The following is a 19,451-nucleotide window of genomic DNA, read 5'->3' on the forward strand; positions in this document are numbered from 1 at the left end:
TGGAAACTCCAGAGGTCGCTCACCACGACAAAAATGTAAATGTTGCAGGCTCGGTTTGATTGAGCCTGTTCATCTTCATAAAGAGAAACACACATGAAAAGTTTCAACTTAAATTTTAGGGTTCTGATTTAGGTACATTTAGAACCTGCAGGCGTGAAAGACTGGCAACAACATTCGAAAACTATGCCCACGCATACTGAGTACACCAAACTTTTGTATTTTTACAGAAGTGGAAATATCTAGTTGCAAACAACATATACATTATAGACCTTTCTGTCCAATGAAATCGCAAGAAAATATACTTTGTATTGGCAATTCAGCTGCAAAAGTCTGTTGCTGTATTATGGCTACTTACCTTATGACGAAATATATTTTTTAAATCATGTATGTGTAAATCAACTGAATTTCTTTCGACTTTCGAACATGTTATCTCAAAAATACCTATATAACACACAACATTTCTTTCTTACTAACATAACATATTATAGACATATATTCATTCATCAAATACTTATTTTATTGAAATTGAAAAATCATGGCTACTTTAGACAAGTTCCAATTTACATGTAAACAGGAAGCATTTGTACTGAAATATTCGATCATTACACTGTGATTTTAGTGCTCTCTATCTCTAATTTAAGATATAGGTTTTAATATAAACAGATGCAATGGTCATGATGCAGTTGTTTTTGTTGTTGTCTATAATATCTACTTTGCATGATTTTCACTTTTACTTCAAGTCAAAAAATGTTCATGTTATCGCACCCAACCAGTAATTTTCCTATCTTGTCATTAACTACCAATGAAACTGGGTTTTGGAGTCGGGAAGCAACCGCTGTAATAAGACTGATCGGCTGTAGCACCAATCCCTCTATGGTAGAGCAGACAAACAAATTACTGTCTGTATCAGTGATTGCCCTTCCTGCACTTGGGTCCATTTTCTATTTGACCATGTTTCTTCTCCTGACAAGAAACAAAACCCCCTGTGTTCCTGCTGCACATTACAATACCATCGTGAGTTGAGCACAATCAAAATCGGTTGAAATTAAACTCGTCTTTATTTTCACTGCTCGACAGCATATCTTCTAGAATGAGTTGTTTGTTATTTTCTTGACGAAGTTCTAGGTGCACAGAGCCTTAGGAGCTGCCGAGTGTTTTGCACAGTAAAGTTATCATTTATTTATCCGGAAAACTTCATTTCTTGTACTAAAGCTGTGTTCTTCCTGAATTGTCCTAACATTGGAATTGTGCAATATTCGGTTTCCTGCCCTCAATCATAAATCTATCAATATGTTCAAACCCTTGAAGACAAGTGCGAAATTCTTTCGGCCGGTAATGCAAAGATCTATCGGTTGTGCTTCTAATGGCTTGCAGCACAGTATTTTGTAAGTTCTTGGTTCTCTGATTTTAAAAATTCACTCATAGATTCACATTTTCTATGACTTCCAGCTATACACATCACACATATATTTTATGGTCTTTATATCTATGAGAAACCTTAGTATCAGGATGTTTTGAACATGAAGGAATTTCCTTCATCTTCAGACGTTAGTACGGTGATATGTTTAGGACATGTATCTATTTCTTTAAAGATTTAAATATCTCGAGCGCACGACATCTTATCTCGAGCGCAGAACATCTTATCTCATGCACACGATATCGTATCTCGTTTTATCTCATGCGCACGATGTCTTATCTCGAGCGCATGACATCTTATCTCGTGCGCACGACATCTTATCTCGAATGCACGACATCTTATTTTGTGCGCACGACATCTTATCTCGAGCGCAGAACATCTTATCTCGTTCACACGATATCGTATCTCGTTTTATCTCATGCGCACGATGTCTTATCTCGAGCGCATGACATCTAATCTCGTGCGCACGACATCTTATCTCGAATGCACGACATCTTATTTTGTGCGCACGACATCTTATCTCGAGCGCACGACATCTTATCTATATATGTATCTTAAGGCCCTTTGTATGTATTTAGATCATCAGTAACAAGAAATACCTTTAAAAATGATAGTCGGCGAATTGTAATAAGGAAAGAAGTTTATGAATTTTTCATCTAACATTCATCTTTCATCTAACATTTTTCAAATTGCAAAACTAAACACCGCACTTTAACAATTTAAATGGTTCTCTTTTAATTTTTCGCAAAGGTTTCGTAGGGTTGCAATTTTGTTTCGTTTATCCTTAGACGAATAATTACAGCAGTAGTTTGATGAAGATTCATGAAGCGGTTCATGAGAAGAGGTCATTAAACGTGTTTATATTTTTAGCTAAATTGGTCCCTATCCCCATTTGTAACAAAATAGCAGGAGACCTTACGATATTGTTACACATCGAGTTTGATAAAAATCCATTACATTTTAGTGGTTAATGCGAAGAAAGGCATATCTACTTTTAGCTATAGTGGTCCCTAATAGGGCCCAAGTTCCTATATAAATAAATTTGGAAGAGGACCTTATAATGATGCTCCAGACCAAGTATGACAAAGATCCACCAAGCTGTTCATGAGACGCTGTATAGATAAAATCTGGAAAGTAGATACCTCGGAAGCACCGAAAACAAGGCAAACAGTGAAAATTGCAGACTCGGTTTGATTGAGTCTGTTCATGAGCAGTAATGGAAAATGCAACACTGCCCACGCCCCCTAGAACCGGCTTAAGCGGTATTCAATCTTCAAATCTAAATGAATTAAAATCAATGATCCCGAAGAACCAGAAAATATTACAACACTGAGATGAAGTCAAAGGCATTTCTAGTTTTAGCTCTAGCAGCCCCTAAAAGGGGTCAAATGTCCCAGCTGAATAAAGTTGGCTGCGGGCCTAATAAAGATGCTACAAATCAAGTTTGATTAGAATACATGAGAAAAAATCAATTAAAGGTTTTTTTTATTTATTATTTTTATTTAATTCTAAAATAGGCCAACCGATCCCGCTTTAACAAATGCATATTCGCTATTCACGAATCTTTGGACAATGACGTCACACCTATAAAAAAAGTGAAGGTCAAGGAAAACATACAATTGTGATTATTTCAATATTTCTGTTTCATAAGCAAAGTTTGACCGTAGTCATATCAAATAGATAAACCGTATGCAGCGTACCTTCATTTCAGTGTAATGAGATCCAGTCATTATATAGCATATATATAATGAAACAGATTTCAACTGAGTTCAATATTTGCATACCATACTAAAGAAAAATATTCATATATAATAAATCAGTTAAATAATTTATAACTAATATACCAAAGCAAACAAGTACTCATTTTAATATGCAATCTGAATAAGTCACAAAAGCAAGAAACATTTTCATATACATACGACAATTGTAACAAGGAAAATCTTTTAAAAAGCACTTCTCTACATAAAAGACTCTTATCACACCCTTATTCATGTGATACGCAGACCGTATTCAGCTCTTTCTTTAATTTGATATATGTTGGTATTTGAACAGGTTTTTATCATATTTATTAAACTTACTTATCATTTTGAGATATATCAATATTCTTGCTAAATATACTGAGCCAAAGTTAGCTTTAAAACTGTGAACAGCATCGTTTAGGATAAACGCTTTGTCTACATTTCACTCAGCGTAGCACAATCAACAGAGTGAAAGAAATTGACACTCTCGTCCAATCAGGCAGAGTGTTGCATAAATCTTCCATTTTGATAAATTATCTATAATGCGTTATCAAGCAGTTTGATTTGCAAACTGAAGTCACGTGGCATAGGTAACGAAAACGAATTTAGACGGCGTCGCCGAAAAACATACGAACAACTGGATTATTAGTGTCCCGCCTACTAGACATTTGCGAATTAATCCGATACCGAATCCGAGATTGTAATCCGATATTCATATTGTTTTTTGAGGGATAATCTCAAAACCTTTATGTGCTATAATTTAAATCAATCAGAAATATCAGCAAAGTGTTTTTGTTTGTTTGTGCTGGGTTTAACGCCGTTTTTCAACAGTATTTCAGTCATGTAACGGCGGGCAGTTAACCTAACCAGTGTTCCTGGATTCTGTACCAGTACAAACCTGTTCTCCGCAAGTAACTGCTAACTTCCCCACATGAATTATCAGAGGTGGAGGACTAATGATTGCAGACACAATGTCGTTTATCAAATAGTCACGGAGAACATACGCCCCGCCCGAGGATCGAACTCGCGACCCAACGATCCGTAGACCGACGCTCTACCTACTGAGCTAACAGCAAAGTGTTGGTCGATTTATTATGATGTTTTTAACTTGAATCTTTGTTTTTAGTAGTTAGAGCTAACAAAAAATTGTTCTTTCTTTTTCCGGTAACATGCTCAAAACATTGGGCAGGTAGGTCGGTAATTTTGGTGTTTTTGATAATTTTCAATTAAGTTGGACCTTTCGGAAATTATTTTTGTTTTATAAAATGAATAAAAATAGGAGAGTGTGCCTTTAGAGCATCAGTAAGTTGAATTCTAACATCACTGACCATGTTCAAAGCATGTTAAATATTCTCAAGGGCCATAAAACATTTAGGTTAGATTAATTTGTGTAGGTCGGGAAACCAGAAGAACACATTTTTTCTAGGCCTAATAATGTTTGGTCATTATGAAATTTGGTTAACACTATTCTGTTAAGTGTTAAGAAAAAGCCACATGTCTCAGACGCTATGACCTATTATCCGTGGAAACAAAAAGGGCGGACAGTATATATATAGGCATCATTCCGTTCGTTATTGAGTTCATTGTTAAGTTTTAAATAAGGGATACATATTATCCGGATACCTTTGTAGTTCTGTGGGGCATATAAAAGACGTTTCTTTTTTAACTCTTACGGATCTTTACGTCATTATATATATAAAAATTAATTTTCTAAATAGGTTCAATGAAGAATTTTGCAAAACACGAAAACGTGTTATAGTTACATTCTTATTTCTTTCACAGATAATCCTGGACATGTTAAGTTCACCTATCATGCCGTATTGGAGGTGTACCTGTGATTATGAGATGCCCATCGTACATCCGTCATCAGCCCCCTTATTTATTGTTATGAGCATCTTTTCCTTAATCAAAGAGTCAGATTTGTCCAGACATAACAGAAGAAATTCTTGTACATGTTGTAGGTGCTCTTTCAATACATGAAATATTGGGTCATCTATGCAGAGTTGAGATGGCAAACGAAATAAAGAATTATTCTCCTTATTTACTCCCTTTTCAACACTTAGTCTACTTAAAAGCAATGTTACCTTCAACCAAATTTCATTAAGTCCTGAATGCAAGTTACTTGTATAGAATATTCGAATCTTTCAGATTTTCTTATTATACATGGCTGTTGTGCATACATTTTTATTGGGTGGCCGTCAGATCATTGGCTATGTTAAACATGGCCTTGAGGGGAAAAAATGGTTCCCATATAATTTATAACCAGAACGGATATTTGAGAATCGCCTTTTACAATACTGCTAAGCTGATTTAAATATGTTTCCATGGAAACGTTCCTTTTGTGAGTCTAAAGAATGTGACTGCCAGGGCGTGGCTTTCCTCAAACAGCAACAGAGTAAACTTCTGAGATCTTCTTTGACCCATTCCCCCACCCTAAAACCGCCGGAGCACAAGTAATTTGACTTTTGTTCTGTGTGAAAAATATAAATGTGCATTTTATCTCGCTCGCTACGCTCACATAAGTAATTTATTGTTTGTTCTGGATGAAATATATAAAATATGCATTTTTCTTGCTTGCTACGCTCGCACCAAAAATCTGACAAGTTTCCGTGAGCTCCTATAACGCTCTTTACCATTTCTACGTTAATAGCCCTTGGTAACCCTTCCACAAAAATGATTATGTGAAGTTTCAATCAAACGCCATTAATACTTTCCAAGTTATACTCCGGACAAAAGTGTGACGGACTGACGGAAGGACGGACAAAGCGACAACTATATGCTCGCCCTTCAGGGAGCACAAAAATATATAGTTAATAAAAAACTAGAATGTGCCTGTAGGACACAGGGTGTGCCCCCCACTTGTACATTTGTCACAAATAAGGGGAAATTATTCAAATGTTTGCAGTCTTAATGGGGTATAACCTCAAAAAAAATATTTATGAAATGGATTCATTATTCTATACCATATACTTTTTGAGCTATGAGCATCACAAACAAAAAATCCACTATTTTGGCTATTTCAAGGGCCATAACTCTGTAATAAATGCTAAAATTCTCAAGAAGAATGCCAAATGTGCAAGGTCACATTATGATAAAGACTCAACTTCACTCAAGCAAGGTTTCATGAATTTACATTAAATACTTTTTGAGTGAGGTAAATAATTAGGTAAAAATGTGCATATTTTTACTATTTCAGGGGCCATAACTCTGGAAATAGGGGGCGGAGCCAGATGAAAAATAGGAGGTGCGCAAGTTCATATCATGATAAAGATTCATGCAAGGTTTCATCAATTTATATTAAATACTTTTTGAGCTAGGCGTGTCACAAGGTGAAAATGTGCATTTTTGACTATTTCAGGGGCCATAACTCTAGAAATAGGGGGCGGACCCAGATGAAAAATAGGAGGTGCGCAAGTTCATATCATGATTAAGACTCATGCAAGGTTTCATGAATCTATAATCAAATACTTTTTGAGCTAGGCGTGTCAAACGGTGAAAATGTGCATTTTTGACTATTTCAGGGGCCATAACTCTAACAATAGGGGGCGGAGCCAGATGAAAAATAGGAGGTGCGCAAGTTCATACCATGATAAAGACTCATGCAAGGTTTCATCAATTTATATCAAACACTTTTTGAGCTAGGCGTGTCACAAGGTGAAAATGTGCATTTTTGACTATTTTAGGGGCCATAACTCTAGAAATAGGGGGCGGACCCAGATGAAAAATAGGAGGTACGCAAGATCATATCATGATTAAGACTCATGCAAGGTTTCATGAATCTATATCAAATACTTTTTGAGCTAGGCGTGTCAAAAGGTGAACATGTGCATTTTTGACTATTTCAGGGACCATAATTCTAAAATTAGGGGGCGGAGCCAGACGAAAAATAGAAGGTGCGCAAGTTCATATCATGATAAAGACTCATGCAAGGTTTCATTAATTTATATCAAATACTTTTTGAGCTAGGCGTGTCACAAACTTCGGACGGACGCACGGACAAGAGCAAATCTATATGCCCCCACCACTCATGGGGGGCACAAAAAAACAGCTCAACGTTAAAATGTTAGTCAAAAACCATTTTTATCATTTGAACCACTAAATGTTTTGAGAAAGTCCCTACAGTATACCCGAAGTCAGATTCGGATTCGGCATCGGATTAATTCGCAAATGTCTAGTCAAACGTTATTTAAACTTCCCTCAAGTAAATATCATATCATTTGGGAGAGCAGTGCACATAATTAGTCATCCTATCTTCGAAATTAAAAGAACATAATTAATGATGCTTATTGCATGTTAGAGTAGCAAGAAATTGCAGTTCGACTGATAGTATCACTTCGCACATTGTCAGAAAAGTTATAAAATTGCATGCACGAATTAAGGGAAATTATTTGATATAAAGGCGAAGCCTACATACTAAATATCTATTTTGTCAATGACTAAGATTTATTCCTTTCCGTCATCACTAAATTTTTGCTGCCTTTTTTATCAGTTTGTGTATTTAAATTACTGCCCTGACACGGTATAAACGAAACAAAAACAAAAACAGTGGCAGTCTGATAAGAATTTATGGTAGGCTTAGGTTGCTATTGCAAACTATTATATGCACTTTTTACTTCTATGCATGAAAAAAATATGCATAATTACCATAAGGATTAGCAATTTGAATAGAAAACTATGTAAACATCAAAGTTAATGCCCTGGAGAAAGTGTGACATTTTTGTGGTGAATTTTGTCAACAAACAGACGATTTTTTGAAAGTCAAAACCCACAAAATTTCACAAGGTAAAATATGTCGAAAAGGCTACTGCTGGAAAGAGAACTATCTCTACTACCCATATATATGCGTCAAAGTATTGAAAAATATCTAGAAATATGAGAAAATCAAAGAAATCAGTTTCAGGACTGTAAGCTGCATGACTGTCTTATCATGCATAACATTTAACATAGATAGGTTACTTTTCCATTGCACTGATATAACATGGACAGGATTAGGATTAACAAATGGTGTTCATTCAACAATTTCACATTATAAACAGATTGTTTCCCTTGTGTAAAGATGGCTTAGGGTAAGTCTCTATATTGTGATCTCTTCTTGTGGTTTCTGCACCACTCTTTACTCAAATATTCGGAAGAAATCGAACAAAATCCACAAGCATCTGCCTTCAAGTCATCAAAAAGGCAGTCTTTGTATAACATCTGACTTTTATTGCGTTTAATTTTCAGTATGTCTTCAAAACACGCATCGCTACTGAGAGGTCATTGCTACACTGAACTAAGAATCCTTTATAGTTTGAAAAATGAAATACTTTATTCAGCGTGCTAAGATATTATTCTTTCATCCCTAGTCCTGTGAGATAATATGAACATCTGTAGTTGTGCAGGTAATAAGGTACAGTTATCCGCCCCTCGTTACTTAACTAAAGGAAGTGAATCCGAGAGAAAAGCAGTCTCTTATTTCATGACAGATTCGATTGAAAATAGATATCCCGAGCTTCTGAAAGTAAACAAATTTCATAGAACTGAGGTACATGAAGAGAAAGGGGTAAAAAGTGCTGGAAAATCATGATTTATGTTGCAAATGACTATCTGCAGGTTTGTACATAAAGAAAGCTGGACCGCTTTACTCTGCTGAAATGCAGTATACTATTCATTCTGACTGATGTGAGCAGAACAGTAGCAGGTAAACAGGTCATTTAATAGGAATTTTTATGTTTCTCTCAGACGGATTTCTAAAGAGAAGATATTTGCGTTTGTTTCCAGAACATTGTGTCAAAGCATTGCATTGATGTATTTATATGTATCTCTATGAGAAGCTAATTGAACATTTTTGCTTTCAGCTCTCAACGCAAATATAGAATCACTTGGGCCCACCTTACCAGCCAATCATCTGGCTTTTGGAAATACGCGGTTTCCAGTGATGTGTTGATAATTTTGTCAAAGCTGGAAGGAGCTCGTCAAGGCATGTCTTTAAAAGCCAAGTTGGTATTGGATTTAATTCACACGACTTACATGGAGATGCCCGAAAAATATTCTTTACTTCTTCTGGTGTGGCTGGAGTAAAACTGTTTAGGCAGTCCTCAATTGGTGGTTGTGTTTCAGTTTCGTCAGAAATGTCAGATACAAAACAGGATGCTATGTCTGTCCGTATTTTGTATATTTTGTCTAATTAATGGACACACCATTTTTTTCATTTTTCCCCAATATTGGCTATTTCAATTCCAGAAAACTCTTTAAAGCAAAGAAACAAGTAAGTTAATTTCGAAACAATATTTGACCTAACTCTTGAAAGTGAATGCATAAAATATATGAAAATAGTATCTAAATTTAGCTACAAGCTTACAAAATGACTAGTTATAAGGCAGCTAACAACTTACTGAGAATATTTCCAGACTATATTAATCTCAGTGTTCACATACAGTTATATATTATATATATTATACAAACTTCATAGTGAAAGGGTTGAAACTGGAGTTATTTTATCCCCATTACTTAGACATTAAACATCTTCATATTCAGCCCTCAAACTGGACTAGCAAAGTGTTATGGCTACTAAAGAAATACCGTTACTATCATCAATATAATTCTGTGGTAGTTTATATTGAATGAAATCATGAATATCTTCAGTAAAAATGTAATCCCTGAATTGCAGGGGAAAATCGTATCCCCAAAGTTTGTTAAATCTGACTACTTTTACAAGGTTTTGCAACAGTCAATTGTTAAAACACAACTTTAAAATTGAGTACTAAAATATATAAAGACCAAGCAAGTTTATTGTCAGAGAATTTGTGTCTCATAACCCTTCTTCTTTGGTGTTGGTGCTGGAGGTGGGTCTGCGGCCACCAAATTACTGAAACTGAAATGAACGTAATAGAACAAGTTAGACAACTCTACTGACAAATACAGGGAGCCGACTTAAGTAAAAATTGCATATATTTATGAAAATTTCAATAAGTATTTGTAAGTTTACTTTTAAAAATGGATTTCACAAATGTTGAGAACAAGTGACAAAGGAGTGTCTAAAATTTCCTAAACAGTTAAATGACCATTAATATATGTAGCTAAGGTGACCCAAGGTAACATTCTCTGTGAGCCAATACACCAGCATACAACATGTATGTAACCTAATCTGGTAACCAAATGTTACTGGTGACCAACACTTACTGACAATTAAACAAGGGATAGAGTATTCTTACCGAACAACAGATGTATTTCAACATGAAAGTAACACAACAAAACTCAGAAATATACCAGGTAAACAAATGCATCAAAATGCTTCAAACTGTAAGTGAAGTTAGGTAGATAGCAACAGTCCAACTGTTACATGATTAAATAAACTGAACTACAACAACATGTAACATGAACATGAAAACAATGGGTAAACTGAAATGAAGATGTGAAAAAGGATGAACAAATAACAGCCAAATCATTTTATTAACAAATATTTAAACTGAGGTCACATGACAAGAAAACTATATCTACTAATTAGCAGATCCAGATCGGGTTTCAATGGCACAAAAAAGATACACTCTGAAGGACTCAAAATGGAATTTGGCACAAATACTTTTCCCACAAGCTAACTCCTTTTTCAGACACCTTTTAAGGTGAAGAAGGTGTAATTCAGCGACAGAACGCCAAACGTTACGCTTCGCAACGTCGCGTCATTACGTTCTATTAAGAAACAAAATGGCGCCGAGTGATGCGGGAAGGCGATACACCGGACGTTTTTTTTTTGTTTTTTTTTCTTTTGTTTTGTTACAATAGCCGTGCAAAATTCGTTTGAAGTCAAAACATGTGCAGAAAAACGAACGATGTTTTTTTTTTGTTGTTGTTGTTGTTGTGTTGTTGTTTTTTTGTATTTTCTTTGGCTGACATGGGTGGTTATTTTGTCCTACTTTCGTGTTTATCGCTTTTCCGTAACCGGGGATCACGTGATTTTAAAATTCATTCAAACGAATATCCCGTTTTAAGACGCACCACTTGCACAAAATAACTGTATTTTTTGTATTTCCTTGATGGTAATTATACTTGATTTGCATGAAAAATATGAGATATACAACATTTAAAAGATTGACTGAATACGTTTGCGTATGAAGTTTTGAAAACACAAATATTTCGGAAGGGCCTGAATTGCAAAATGAAAAATTATGAAAAACTTTTGAGGTTTGTGTTTTGTTTTGTATTGTAGGTAGTAATGATTTACCGACAATTTAACTGTAATTGTTTCCGAACTCCCTAACGGTATCAACTTGCTCAACATTTATTACTGACAACATCTCTGAAGCAGGTTTGTTTAGATGCAGTAGTTCCAAAAGATAAATTATAGCAAAAGCAGGTATTTGGCGGTCGCTCAGTCCCGAATATGTTACAACTTTACATGCTGCATATTATTCCTACATGGTTTCATGCCTCTATCATTTTTTGAAATAAATGTAACACAAATCTTGACGCACTTAATGAGATACATGCGACACAATTTTATGTATATTTTCGACTACGTCAAGGGCCATAACACCGGTCTGACTGTGTGAGATCAAATTAAAACATTATATACTCAAATGGAAATACTGATAACAATCCTGTGAGGTTTGATTACTCGGGTCAGTACTTTGTTAGATATGTCCGACACTATTTCGGACTGACGGACGGACGGGCGAGGGGAACACTTATTGCCCCGACCAAAAATAACTTGGATAGGGCACATAAAAAGTTATATTTCATATTATTACATACTCTATGCAAAGAAATCATTTACCACCAGCTACACCGTATATTATACTTAAAAACACATCTTCTTGAAATATGTCCTAACATTTCATGCGAAAAAAAATGTACGGCTTTCTTTTCACCACGGAATACAATGAAAATTCAGATTATTTCCGACCGAATATTTGTATATGAACATGTATATGCACTTGCTTAATTGTGTTTTGTCTCGCAATTGTACAATCTAAGTAGGTAACTTGAAAATTACCACAGATATTCACGTGATAAAGACAACTATGAAATATAATGATTTGGAAATACAAGAATGAAAGTATGTTTTAGAAAATATTATTTTTTTTTAAAACGGAATGGCTAAATATCTTTTTGCAAACAGCATACACAGTTTTAGCAATAAGACGTTTGCGTAACGTCAGAAAAAGCGGGAAAATGCGCAACGTCGAACGCCGCCCATCGCGCCATTTGAGACTTTATCATTTTTTGCGATTTCGTAGCTCGTAAACGAAGTCGGTAGTCAAGGACTTTTTTTTCATTATTTTGCTGAGAAATGCCTTTAAAATAATTGTGTAAATTTTTAAAAAATTCTATGGACCAGTAAATGCATGCTCCCAATTTATACAAGAAAAGTCATTTCCGTAGAGGTCAGATTTTAGAACAACACATGCTAAGATTTATGGCTACAACTTAATTAATCGGAAAGAGTCAGCCTCAAACTTATCACTGAACAAACTCGCGTGCAGTCAGTGTCGCTGTGGGCTAACATTTGTCTGGGAGAAATGTATTTCATTGATTTATCAAATGATTTTCTTATGATTTTTTATGTTTGAAAAATGCACGAGAAAATGGGGGTAGGGTAAAATTTATGACAATACTGCGAAAACGAAGTCGGTGACCCCTGATTTTTATTTGCTCATTTTACAGTAAAATAAATTTATAAGATAATATAAGTTTTTTTAAAAATTCTATGGACAAGTTTTTGTCCACTACTTAGTCATTCCGCACGAAAACAATAATTTCATAGAAAGATTTTGGCACGATTTTTGCATAAAATAAGCATTCCTTCAGCGAATAGCGGGAGTATGTATTTGAAAATTACATCACCGTGTAGGTTTCGACTGGCATATTATATAAAATGGAAAAAAATACCATTTAAATAAAATGAATGCCCCGAGACTAAATTAATCGCCATGAAAACGGCAACGTCACAACTATTTCCGACTAGGCTTAAAGGTGAAATTTCGACGTCATTTGCGTAAAAAGTGTGCATTTGATCTTTTCAATAATTGTACATCGGGTGAAGATCAACTTTTGCTGTTATCTACTTATGTTATCTAGGATGTAACTTGTTTTTGAAAATCCCGCTCATTACACCTTCTTCACCTTAAATGCAAAGTGTTTACAGCCAAGTTTTCTGGAAATAAATCGCGGTCACCCTTTTAGCCAGTCTTATCTGCATGAATTTAAAATCTATACAGTTTTGCCATCATCCACCTACAAGTTCTGGATCTGTTATAGGTAGGTATTACTTGATTTACATTAGAATTATGTTTATTGCTAGGAAAGATTTTTATTTTATGAAAATACCTATGCAGTGCTTTATCATAACAAGGTGGTCATGATGGCCCTATAGTGCTTACCCGAGATTCATAGGTGGATTGAATAAAGTTGGTAAAGGATTACACAGGGAAAAGTGCTGAAAAATTCTTTTAAAATTGGAACCAGCAGTTTCTGAGAAGATTTTTGATGTTTCCTATGTAGCTATTTAGAGAAAACCAGCAATGTCCTCTGCTGGCATTTTTTAATGAAACAGAATTATTTGAAGGAATTTGGTAGGTCATTTAAGGAACATTTGTGTGATTTCATTTTTAAATTGGGCCAGTGGTTTGTGATGCGACTTTAAAAGATTTTTCCTTTTGGTTGCCATTCCAACAAGAATTTTGCAAGGATGACCAAAATTTGAAACAATATGGAAAGAGACCACAAAAAAGAAGATTCCTTTGAAGTTTGGTTGAAGTTGGCTTGGTGGTTTAGGAGATGTTCATTAAAGTAACTGTGGACAACTGACAGACTGACAATGGATGAATGAAATGGCGGACATCCAACAACCTTAAAAGCTCAAAATGAACACTAATTCTCAGGAAAGTTAAAAATAATATAATCAAATCAACACTAAATCATTCTTCTTGTACTTAAGAGTTCCATGCCTAAGTATTAATTTCTCTCCGCTATCCCCTGCCCTCTGTTTAAACTGTTCCATTTTTGCAAAACTAACTTCCTTTCTAAGTAGAAATTTAAAATGCTGGTCTGGTCTATTCTTTGCATGCTTCTTTTCACATTACATATTTTAAAGAAAAACTATACAGAAATGTTACGGATACAACAGTGATTTTGTGTACTTACAAGTTCCAAATCGATGATTCCTTCTTTGATTGGGCAATTTCTGGGTGTTCTCTGGAAGCCCGAATCATTTCAGTCCATCGTACTGCCTCTTGTAACTCCATTAATCTCTCTCTGTATTGGTTACGCTCCATTAATACTCGTGCCATCTCCACACGCGTGAAACGTTTACGTTGTGTCATAGGTACATCATCCTAAACATAAATGTAAGCAACATTAAACAAATTGTATCATAGAAAACTTGACATGCTTAAAAGCATCATAAGTAAATGAAGACAAACCATACAAACAGTGTCTCATCAGAAGAGAAGAACTAAAAACAAGAGGGTCATGATGTCTCTATTTCGCTCACCTGTTAAAGTTGGCCTTGGAATCATCAAGATAAACATTCAGACCAAGTTTGATGAAAATAGGGTCATAGATGTGGCCTCTACAGTGTTAACTAGCTTTTCCTTTGATTTGAGCGGTGACCTAGTTTTTGACCCAACATAATCCAGTTTCGAACTCGGGCTAGGAATCATCAAGATAAACATTCTGACCAAGTTTCATGAAGATATGGTCATAAATGTGGCCTCAAGAGTGTTAACTAGCGCTCTTTTTTTATTTGACCCAGTTTTTTAACTGCGGCATCTAGGGTGATAAAGATATTTCCTTTGATTTGACATGATGACCTAGTTTTTGACCCCATATAAGCCAGTTTCGAACTTAGCCTAGAAATTATCAAGATAAACATTCTGTGCAAGTTTGTTTCAAATCAAAGCAAAAATAAAACCACTATATAGCTTAAAGGGCCAAAATAGAAAATTTCCCCATTCAGGGGCAGTACCTCTAGAACCCATGATTGAATCTAGCCGGTTTTCAAAAGGTACCGAGTTCTTATTGTGACTGAAGTTCTATGTAAGTCTGGGTAAAATCGAATGTAAAATAGCACTTCTATCGTGTTCACAAGGTAAAAATTAACAATTTTTGGCTCTTTCATGGGCCGTAACTCCGGATCCTATGATTGGATCTGGTTGATTTATCATGGAATCCAAGATCTATTCTTGTTAAAGATAATTTGCAAGTTTGTATCAAATCAAACTATAAACGAGGTCTCTATACTGAGATCTTTGCGTTGCACGGCTTAAAAATTAGTTCTAAAACTGTTTCAAAAATGGATAAAACAATTTAGCAGATGCGTATTGGTTGCATACTATGCTAATTACGACGCAAGTATTCAGAAATCCATGAGAATGTAGACTCTGTTATTGCAGACAGTCTAATAGAATTTGAGACAGCCTGAAATGTTAATACCCTGACAGAAACGGCAAGGGTGTTTATGGTTATCATTAGTAAATGACATTTTACATAATAATATAAATAAAATAATTAGCGTCTTTAAGGAAATCGTTTAACTGACATTGAAGTATATTTCTAGATGATATATTTAGATTGTAAATTACTTAACACTGTAAATAATGTGAATCTATTTAGTAAAAATAGTTCATTTTTGTGTACTTTCATCATCCTGTATACTTGTATACAAAAATGTATCTTTAAAGGACATAATAAACAAAATGTTTATGTGTCGTTAACACCATAAAGGACGTATTAACGTCACAATATTTAGATTACCAAAACAAATAAAAAGTAAATTTACAAAAAATCTGCCGTGTAGACCCACAATTTTTATTTTATTTTATTGTTCAGAAATGATTAAAGAAGAATATATTTGAAAATCAAGAACTTTGACCGTTCCGTTTTATATTATTTCGGATAAACGGCCATGAAATACATTGAATATTTTCGCTATTTTTCCCCACCCCTACTACGGATATCTCTTTATTTAAGCATTTTCCAAATGAAATAATTTACAAAACGCAACATGTAAACAATAACATTGAATTTAGCTATATACCTGAGTTTGAAAAAATGTAATAACATTAATTTTAATGCGATTATTACAGAAAAACGGCGATTTCCCTTGAAAAAGACGCTAGGTGGCGCTCCTCAAAGGAAATGTGGAGTCGGAAAGATTTTCTGTTTTCTCCAAATGAAAGACAGGGTATGTTAGTACACACAGACTTAATATCAGTCTTACATCTCATACTTCGAAATTTTCGTCGGAAACCCGCGAACCACCTTAAACTCAAACGAACTCAGTACAAACTGAAAGCCACATGTTTCTCCTTTTTTGTAATACATTTGTATTTATTTCCTGACGGTCAATATGGAGAAAAGTATATCCTGACCAACATTTGGTCTACAATTTTTAAACAAAGGCTCAAGACAGTTTTCAATTGCAATAAAATAGCAACTGGAGCTTCCAATTTGAGAGTCTTATTTTATCAAATAGTGCTGCAATAACGAGTATATTTTGTCGGATTTATCATCATACCGACACAATTATAGGTCATATGGCAACATTCCCGCTTTTCCACTGATCTTCCGTAAGGCAGCTTGATAGCTTCCTCACATAAAGCATTCTATGCCCCAAGAGAGGCTCGAACCCGCATTGGTAAAGGACAAGTGATTTGAAGTCAGTGATCTTTACCACTCTGCCACTAATATCAATATCAATATAATTGGTACTGCAAGTGAAATTTTGCCTAAACAGTCACTGTTACATACTGACCTCATTCTCTTCTAGCTCTGCCTTGGATATCTTTAATTCTTCCTCCAGATCTTTGATTCTACCCTGTAATTTTTCTTTTACTGCTTTCAGAGTCAGTATCTCTCCTTTCAAAATTTCTTGCTCACTGTAAACAGAAGAATGTACAGAGTCCAACTATGATACTGCAAGAGCATTAAGCAACAGTTGGCTAGAATTTAGTACATTAGTACATTCTGTAAAACTTACATAATTTTTGTACTACAGCGTGCCTTTTGGTCAGTTCTTATATGTGTAAAACTTACTACAGCACAATCAGAAGTACTATTATGAATAGCTTATTGAATGTTTGCAGATTTCCCTATTTTTGTCTCTACAAATAATGTACAATCTGACACTGTTGTTTATCCTCAAGAAACTATGATTCAGGTATAAACTGTTTCTCTACAGGGTGGAGTTTACAGTAAATTTTGGTGAATAAACCAGATAGGAAATGCAAAAGAATCATTTTCAGTTTTATTGACTAAAAAAAGATGAAAAAGGGACCAAACTAGGCTTAAGTCATTCACATGTGGAGGCCCTTGACCATTTGATCTTACACTGACCATTTTAGTGAACATCCTTTAAGCAGTTCAATCTTTAAAGGTTTGTCTACATTTTGATGTGACAGCCCCAAAATGTGTATCCATTAAAACAAACTTGAGAGTCTGTTGAGGTCCCGATTTGCAAAAACTTGGTAGAAGACCTGATAATGACACTACAGACAAGTCTGATGGAGATTGATCAAACAGTTCATGAGAGATCATTTAAAGGTATTTCTGCTCTTAACTTGAATGGCCCCAAAAGGGGCCAAGTGCTCCCATTTGTTAAACAAGCTGGGGGAGGATCTTATAATGATGCTACAGAACAAGTTTGATGAAGATGCATCAAGCAATTTATCAGAAGAAGTTGTTTACAGTATTTCTATTTATAAATTTAGTGGCCGCTGAAAGTGTCCCCGATGAACACATTTAGGAGAAAACCTTACAATACTGCTACAGACCAAGTCTGACGAAGATTCATCCAGCAGTTAATGAGCAGAAGGTGCTAAAAGGTATTTCTATTTTCAGCTCTAGTGGCCCTAAAGGGGCCAACTGACCCAATCATTACAAAATTGGGATAGGACCTTACAACGATGCTAAGGACGACATTTGATGAAGACCCATTCAGCTGCTGTTCATAACAAGTCATCCAAAGGTCCCTTAAAAGGCCAAGTTGAACAAAATTATGAAAAGACATTATAATGATGCTAAGAAACAAATTTGATAAAGACAGTGTTTTAAAAAAAGTTAATTTTAGCTCTGGTGGCTGCTAAAAAAGGACGAAGCTGAAACATTTGGACATATTTGATTTGACAGAGGTTCTTGCAAGGATGCTAATGACCAAATCTGTATAATTCTGACCTATAGATTCAGAGGAGAACCTATGTTTCATTAACACAGTTCAAGTCAGCTAAAATGTATTTGTTAATACGTGTTGATGTAACAAATTATCTGGGATTTCTTTAGCTTTTTAATTTTTTGGTCATTTTAACTAACAGGCTCATTAAAAACTGGATCAATTTCAGCCAGTTTTAAAAGCCACTTTCTGGTGACTTCCCATTTGGTTGAACACGGGAAGAGAAGAAATTGTACCTGAACATTTCATCCACCTTGGCTATCAGATCATCCTTCACTATGTTTAAGGCATTCCTGAAATATACAATCAAGGGCATTCAATAAAAAACTTGAATACATCTGCGGATGTCTCTAAATTGCTTTTTGTACTTTTAGCATGTGTAAATGTTGAGTTCTGCTCAACCCGGGGCCAGAGGGCGTGGACGGTAGCATGCATTTCCACTACCGTCCATGAACAGGCTCAATCAAACCGAGCCTGCAACATTTTCGTATTTGTCGTGTTGAGCGACCTGTGAAGTTTCCACTTTTCTCTATTTTGTACTCCACACTCAAATAATTATGAGACTCCAGACATTTCTATTTTATTAATATCATAGCACTGCTTTGTTTCCTTACTGACAATCACTTCAAGTGCTAGTCGATTTGTTAAATTACTTTTCTAGAATATGCATTCCAAACTTCAATCAGTCTTCATTGCAAAATCACATGTACAGTGACTGATTATCATGAATAATTGATTGATGACATAATGATATAGAAATGGATTACTCCCAGACAATGTTTATTAAACACAATTTAAAATATTTTACCCCATACACTGCATTATAATTAATGAGTGCAGGACAGATACTAATAAAATGTTCTGGAATGCAAACCAATAGGTTTTTGTTAAAGCCCTGTTAAAAAAAAAAACACTTTTAGCAAATTTCGAGATGATTTCATTTTACAAAATAAAATGTGTGAACAAGTCAGTCTATATAACGCTTTAATGATCTTGCCATGCCCAAACTCAACTCTCATACTGTTGTTTCTAATAGCTAAGCTATATTTAAGTTATAAAATGATTTCATCATTGAATCCTTCTTGAATTAAAAAAAATATATAACTCCAGTGAAAATCACTGTACCATAACATTCTAATGATATGCAAAA

At 35.0% G+C, this 19,451-nt stretch overlaps 1 protein-coding gene across 3 annotated transcripts in view; it reads right to left on the reverse strand.

Annotated features, from left to right (window-relative positions):
* Window positions 1-3,268: 3,268 nt before the first annotated feature.
* Window positions 3,269-19,451, reverse strand: part of LOC128556934 (C-Jun-amino-terminal kinase-interacting protein 3-like) — a 29,062-nt gene continuing 12,879 nt past the window's right edge. The window contains exons 6-10 of one of the 3 annotated variants that reach the window (XR_008370918.1): window positions 18,538-18,594; window positions 16,889-17,012; window positions 14,278-14,468; window positions 9,166-10,009; window positions 3,269-8,650 (exon numbers count right to left, since the gene is read on the reverse strand). Coding sequence is in view for 2 of the 3 variants with exons in the window: in XM_053542964.1 (XP_053398939.1) it covers window positions 9,931-10,009; window positions 14,278-14,468; window positions 16,889-17,012; window positions 18,538-18,594 (451 nt within the window). In the remaining variant the exon portion in view is untranslated. Of the gene's footprint in view, window positions 10,010-14,277; window positions 14,469-16,888; window positions 17,013-18,537; window positions 18,595-19,451 lie in introns of all 3 variants that reach the window. The other 2 variants (XM_053542964.1, XM_053542965.1) reach the window with 2 other exon arrangements.

The sequence above is a fragment of the Mercenaria mercenaria genome, chromosome 5 (assembly GCF_021730395.1).
Source record: "Mercenaria mercenaria strain notata chromosome 5, MADL_Memer_1, whole genome shotgun sequence".
Taxonomy (NCBI): Eukaryota; Metazoa; Mollusca; class Bivalvia; order Venerida; family Veneridae; genus Mercenaria; species Mercenaria mercenaria.